This window comes from Lepisosteus platostomus, chromosome 4 (assembly GCF_059453375.1).
Source record: "Lepisosteus platostomus isolate fLepPlt1 chromosome 4, fLepPlt1.hap1, whole genome shotgun sequence".
Taxonomy (NCBI): domain Eukaryota; kingdom Metazoa; phylum Chordata; class Actinopteri; order Semionotiformes; family Lepisosteidae; genus Lepisosteus; species Lepisosteus platostomus.
The window spans coordinates 22,432,711-22,439,633 of record NC_142614.1 but is presented as its reverse complement, the minus strand read 5'-3'; the positions used below and the strand labels follow the sequence as shown (position 1 = coordinate 22,439,633).

The following is a 6,923-nucleotide window of genomic DNA, read 5'->3' as shown; positions in this document are numbered from 1 at the left end:
ATTTTTATCCCAAATTACCTGGGACTGTTGGTTAATCTTGATTGTCTCTGGCTACAGGCATCTCCTTCACAGGTGTATACATTGTTATTCGGTTGTCCAAACAATCTAATATCCTTTTATATTCAATAGTTACACCGGACAGACGCATCATATGGACTACCGCTGTACATGTAGCAGAAATAACTCAATTTTAGGCGAATTAGCTGGTTTCATGGAGTACAATTGGGTTTGCAACACTATTTCTAATTAATATTATAATATATGAATTACTATTATAAAATTATTTCTATAAAATGAACCAATTCATTTTTTTCTGTGATTGTATAATAATCTCATTCAGTTGTACGCAGCAAATAATCACATTCAGCTATACATTTTAAAGCGCTAGGTACATGACTCTTTCATATTGCGTTTACGCTACCACTTTCTCAGTTAAATCTGTCAATAACTCAACTACACGTTTCTTAGTACTTGAAAACTATTGAATACTGTACATTCCACCTCCCTCCCTTTTCGACGCTCAATAAATACATGTTCCAGTATTTTCTGTAATCTGCACTACTGTGGAAAAGGGCTTCACTCGCCCAACTGCTAAAATACATTATTGATGGTCGATTGCACCAATCCGTCGCCGAGGTAAGCGGTACTTCCTGTCGTAATAACCAATCAGAAAACCCCTAATTGGAAAATCTCAACCCAAGGTTGTCAGCAAACGAGAGGGGGAGGGGAAATTTTAATGGTAGTCAATGTGGACATACCTTTCTAAACCTGAATTTATTTTGATTCGTAGTTTGTTTCTACTTCCTTAAGGTAAATTGACTTGATCTTTTTTGTACTTGGTTGTCCATTATTACAGTCTTTTGTACGTGTAAGTAATGTGTTATTTTGCGTAAGAGCGAGGGGTGACAAGAAGTAGCTTTTCCGAACTTATTATTGATTTTTCTGCGAAGTTGACAGCATGTTGACCGGCTTCTGAAAGAAATGTAAAAGTTGTTCGTTTTCCGTAACACGTACAGTATGTTAGTAAATCGGTAGTGGCCCTAAGCGTACGAACTTTTCTTTTATTTAGAGGAGGTAGTAAGCAGAAGCGCTGCGGAAGTCTAACTCAGCCAGTACAGTCATGGGAAGCCATGATCCGCTCAGCGGCTTTTCCAAAATAACAGGTATTTAGAAAAAAAGGCAGTACTGTAAGTGTGTGAAACACTTATTTGTCTTTTAAACAGTCTTGTAATGGCGATCGTCGAAGCAGGATCATCGCGTTGCTTTTGACGGGACCGTGGTCAAGTTTGTAAGCGAAGTTTGTCAGAAATGAAAAGTCGAGGCCTGCGAACAAAGTGTATTTTTTAATGTACTTAGCTCAGTCAGGAAGTGGAAATAACAGACATGTTGATCGTCTTCATCACGGCGTGCTGGAGTGTGTTCCGCCACTGTCAATCAATCGAACAGAAATGAAAGAATGGGACTGCGTATTTTACGTTATTCTTTTCTTAAAAATAAAAAAATGTATCTTTTGGAAATTAATGATTTCCAGTATAGTTCGTAAACGTAGCCAAAGCAACAGTTAGGGTTGTAATCTAGTGAAAGAAAAATACAAACAGCTATTAACGGCAAATAATCACAAAACGTAGTATATGGAAAAACTAATGTATATTGAGAGTTAACGTGGCTTATTCGGCGTTTGTGCCGTAGGATCAATGCAAACAGTTGGACAGCTGCCAAGTTTTTGTACTACCCTTAGTCGTATTTACAATGTATTTCTCGATCAACGTGTTATTGTTTAAATGTTTCCTTTACCTGTTTACGCTTGGATTGACATGTTCAGCTGCACGCCTAAAAGGGCACTATTTCGCCATCAAGCTTGCTGGGTTGGAGAAGAGGCGTGACACTCAGTTGTCCACATGAATAGCTTATTGTCATGTAAATCAGAGCACGCTTCCCATCTCTGTGGTACACGGGTGGCTTATGACCTCTGGGTGATGGCTTTGGTGTAAACCTGACGATCCCACTCCTGCTATCAAAAACAAAACCGCATTAATAAAATTTATCCAGGGCGTTCAAAGATAAGAATTAAAATTGCCATCTGTAAAACCCTGGTTATCAGTCCTGGTACTGGAAAACCTGTGTGTTTGCTGACTCCAGCTCCAACTGGGCTGGTAATTACCAGTGCTAATTGCTATCAGAATTGCTCTGCTTGAAGACTTAGGCTTTTTTTCTGAAGTCGGGCCTTAGTTTAAGAACAAAACCTAGTACAGTTGTTTTCAGGCTTCATCTTGAGTAACCCCTGTGTTATCTGGTTTTGCTTTAGCTAGGTTAATAATGACAGGTTATTTAATTTCATTTTTCTGTTTGAGGTTTTTTTTTAATTTGCTTTCAGCTCTTAAATAGCTGAGATTTGTAATTAGCACGAGCCCTGTCCTAATTAGTGAGTTTATGCACTGTCCTCTTTCAGGTCCGTTATCTGAAATATAAGCCATTGGATTTAAACAGAAGGGAAAACACATACTGTGGGAATTGTGTGATACCGTAACATTAAGGGCTGTTTAGTCAGAAATAAAGAGAGTAATTGCTTAACAGGCAAGTTGAGGAGAGGCTACATGAAGTTCTGTATGTGGAAGGCATTTCCGCATGATTAATGCACATTAACTAGGGTGTTTTTGAAAAGACAGCCTGAGTGCAGAAAAAAAGTCGAGAGCAGAAAGCAGATTAGTTACAGGCACCTGTAACAAGTCAGTAAGGTCTAAGAGGGAACAGAAGCCTACAGAGAAAGGGATACTTCAGGACCGGGACTCAGAACCATTTGCTATAGAGCAGGGGCCCAGTTGCTGGAGGGTTAGTGTGTCTGCAGGTTTTCAAGGTTTTTTTAAAGCAGCAGCATCCCCTGAAGAGCAGGAGAAACTGTTGAATTGGTCCAGTTAAGCCAGTAATCAGCTGGTTTAATTCTCAGTCAGAATGCAGACCTGCCGATACTTCTGATGACCTGTACTGGATGTCACTGGTGTAGAATGAAACTGGTTTCCAGTTGCATTTGTTTTAAATTATATAGATGGTCAAATAACAGAGTAGTGTGCATTTTATGTGTCATAACAGTTTTTATTAATAAGTAATTGTGTTATTATTTTTCTAAATAACAGCATGCAATGTTTCATACATGTTAAGGTTTCTCTCTACTATATTCAGAGACTGGTATATGGCTGGATTTAGTCTGGATAAATCCAACCAAATTCCAGTCTTTTTGAATTTGGATGACTTTTGATTTTGTGTTCATTGTGGTCACATTTTCTGTCAGTTTTTGTGCTGTTAATGCTGTGCTGTAAGCATGTTAAGATACTGCAAAAAACAAACAAACTTGTACGCAGATGCTGTTACGTTTTTTTAACACATTAAAAATTAAGTTGTGACAATATTTCTCGGCTGCTTGATGTACATAACTGTGTTAATTTCTGTGTTGCAGTTATACTAGTTACATATGAATTTTACATCTAGATGCAAAATGTCGTGAGAGGGCCATTGATAATCATTTCTTCTTTATTATGTTTTATACTTAGACCATTTAACTTTTGTGCTTTTATATACAGTTGCTTCAGTTTGTATTTGTACACCCCCCAATTGTAATATTACTGAATACCCACTGTAAAGATGTAGGAGCACCTATGAAGCTCATGATAAAACAAAAAAAATGTTTTCTGATTTTCATTTGAAGAGTATATATACAACGGACATATGGCGCATCAGTAGGTGTTGGAAAGCCACAGTTGTGGGAACCTGGAACAAGCTACCCAGCCATATTGTTGAGCCAGATACCCTGACTTATGTGAAGAACTGGCAGAATGACATCCTTGGATTAATTAGCTGCTAACAGGCACATGAGCCAGAAGGGTTGAGTGTCCTCCTTTCATTTGTGTTCTTATGTTGTTGGAGGATTTTTTCCGACTGCTTATTTGGTCTGTTATTTCTTCCCTCAAGGTGCGAGTGGCATCTGAACACATGTCCACACCAACAGACCCCACAGGCGGGATGCCTCACCCCGGCCCCTCGCCTGGACCAGGTCCGTCCCCTGGCCCCATTCTGGGGCCCAGTCCTGGACCAGGTCCCTCACCTGGCTCGGTCCACAGCATGATGGGACCCAGTCCCGGCCCACCCAGCGTCCCACACAGCCTGCCGGGACAGGGGGCTGGGGATTACCCGCAGGACAGCATACACCAGATGCACAAGGTATTAAAGAGACGGAAGGATGGGGAGGGGGCTGTGTATGTGATTGCAACAAGTGACCAAAACACTTTTGGAGGGGGTCCGACACCTCCGGCTCAATTTGATTTAGCAAAAAAGACAAAAGATGGGGTGATGCCTCTTTTGAGATGAGCACGAAATTGTCTATTGTGTGCATCTATACGTTAGTGGTCAGCGTTATGGTGCCATTTTAGGGGAAAGTGTTTGAGAGTAAAGGTTCAGCGTAATTTACTAATTTATATGAAAATGTAAATTCTTGCTCAAAATGCAATGGGCTGTTTTTGCCTACATTTTGGGGTAAAGTTTCTGATCCAAGTATGCTTCTATGTTATGCCTTTATGGCTTGAATATCTGGTTTTTATGTAAAGATTGTAAGAAGTGCACATATACTGAAGAAAGGCTTCCTTGGGTCAAAAAGTAACTCAAATGATTTTTATTGTTGTACAACAATATTTACAAGCTGAAAATCACTTTATTAGCCATACATTTTCAGCATTAGGAATTTGTTTTTTTTTCCCGCATACCCCAGCTTGCTCTCCATGAGGCACAGAGGCACACAGAGAGGGAGAGAAGCTTTGGGTCAGAGTGCAGGGTCAGCCATTTGTACGGTCCCCCTGGAGGAGCTGGGGTTAAGGGCCTTGCTCAGGAGCCCAACAGAGTAGGATTCATCTGCCAGCCAAGGGATTTGAACTGGCAACCTTCCAGCCACAGGCACAGATCCTGAGCCACCATGCTACCGCTCAACTAGGATGCTTAAAATACCCAAGTGATTTTTGTACTGGTTGTTAACAGATTTTTTCCTTGGATCCTTGATTCGATTTCCGTACCGGTGTCCTAAAAACTATAATGGATAATGATTAAGGATGTTTTTGACAAAATCATGTTTAGGCATGGTTTGTCTTGGGTCTGTGTTTTCAATTTCATTTTCTTTCACTCATGTTACGTCAGCCCTTGGAAGGTATGCATGACAAAGGAATGGGGGATGAGATGCATTTTGGCCAGATGAAGGGCATGGGAATGAGGTCACTCCATGCTGGAATGGGCCCACCACAGAGTCCTATGGATCAGCATAGCCAAGGTATCTCCAGCTGTCATTAATCTTGTGTATGTTCTGAGGAACTTCTGGGTTCTGCGTATGTGCTTATATAAGTAAGAAGGAAAATTATGTGGAGATATTGTTAACTATGCATCTGATTTTCTGTTTTAATCAAAGTTTAAATGTTTCAGCTCTTTGGCTGCCATTGTTGCCTGTTTAAATTCAACAGTGTTTTGTTGATGAAGTTCATGGTATTTATATAAAAAGATCTACCAACCTTTCTGCATATAAATAGGCTGTTTTTGTTTGTAAGTTTAGCTTTTGTAATAAAATATGTTTATTTGGTTATTGTCCATAGTATTGCTACACCAACACCCTTAGACTATTGATAGCTCTCGGCAGCAGTTTAGAAAAAAAAATTCAAATGAAAACATCAGTATTTTCTTCTGTTTTAACGTCCCCAAATCCTGGTCTTCACCATCTTTGTTGATTTCAGCTTCTCTCTTCATGACACAACAAAATGCTCCATTGATTATACAAATGTAATGCTTTTATTTAAGAAATTAAAGGACAGTGTATATTTTAAATGTCCTCTTAGAATTTAAAGAGTAATATTTCTTATAGCCTTGCAAATGACCCTCTTTGCAACTGCTGTTTGGATTGGGACCCCCCCAGTTTGAAAAAGACTGTCCTAGATAGAAAGAAAAACTCTCTTAATGTGGAATGCTTGAATGTTTGTGCAGGTTATTTGTCCCCTCACCCGTCGCCCATGGGAGTTCCAGAACATGCCTCCAGCCCAATGTCAGGAGGGGGTCCGACACCTCCTCAGATGCCTCCGGCTCAATCGGGTCCGTTGATGTCTGTAGACCCCCAGGCCATGAGCCAGCAGGGGCGCGGCCCCTCTCCTTTCAGTCCGGTCCAGCTGCAGCAGCTCCGAGCTCAGATCCTGGCCTACAAGATCCTGGGCCGAGGTCAGCCTTTACCAGAAAATCTGCAGCTAGCAGTTCAAGGGAAGAGAAGTCTCCCAGCAATGCAGCAGCAGCCTGTAACCACGCCTTACAACAGACCGCCTGGTAAGTGTTGGAGCTGATAATTAATCGAGAACTAGGTGTTAGAGGTGTTACTTTCTCCCCGAGAAGGACGATATCCATGGGTATCCTACCTCCTGTATCTCTCTACTGCCACAGAGGAGAAGGTGTATGAAATCCTGTTAGTAGCTATAACATCATGAAGCCTGATCTTGACAGATCTCAGAAGCTGAAAGAAGTTTGGTTTTGGGAATGTATGAGTGGTAAAGATCACACTGGGCTTTTTCCTGTTTTTCCATAACATTTATGTTATGTTTTTTCAGAACATTATGTTTCTTAAAATAATATTAAGGTAACAAATTCCTTGTCAAGAAAATCATAGAAATAGTGGCATGTACTGGATTTACATATTTCTTTTCCCCACTATATTCACTCTCCTTCATCATGATAATTTAGGTATGCCAGCACATCCAATGGGTGGGCCTCCAGCAGGACCGTCTCCTAGTCCAGGAATGCAGGGACATTCCTCTAGTGTGGGTCCCAAGCCTTGGACTGAAGGTATCTCTGTGGAACAAGTTTGCTAAATTCCAGACCTTTGAACTGTCTCTGCATATGATCCAGCTGTTGGTACT

The 6,923-nt window shown here is 40.7% G+C and overlaps 1 protein-coding gene across 3 annotated transcripts in view; it reads left to right on the top strand.

Moving 5' to 3' along the window:
- The first annotated feature begins 665 nt into the window (after nt 1–665).
- The window catches only part of smarca2 (SWI/SNF related BAF chromatin remodeling complex subunit ATPase 2), a 54,114-nt gene continuing 47,856 nt past the window's right edge, over nt 666–6,923 (top strand). For 2 of the 3 annotated variants that reach the window (XM_088629035.1, XM_088629033.1), the window contains exons 1-5: nt 666–810; nt 3,964–4,212; nt 5,176–5,305; nt 6,007–6,336; nt 6,748–6,849. In XM_088629035.1, the coding sequence (XP_088485161.1) occupies nt 3,985–4,212; nt 5,176–5,305; nt 6,007–6,336; nt 6,748–6,849 (790 nt within the window). In that variant the 5' untranslated portion in view covers nt 666–810; nt 3,964–3,984. Of the gene's footprint in view, nt 811–1,058; nt 1,164–3,963; nt 4,213–5,175; nt 5,306–6,006; nt 6,337–6,747; nt 6,850–6,923 lie in introns of those variants that run through there. The other variant, XM_088629034.1, reaches the window with a different exon arrangement.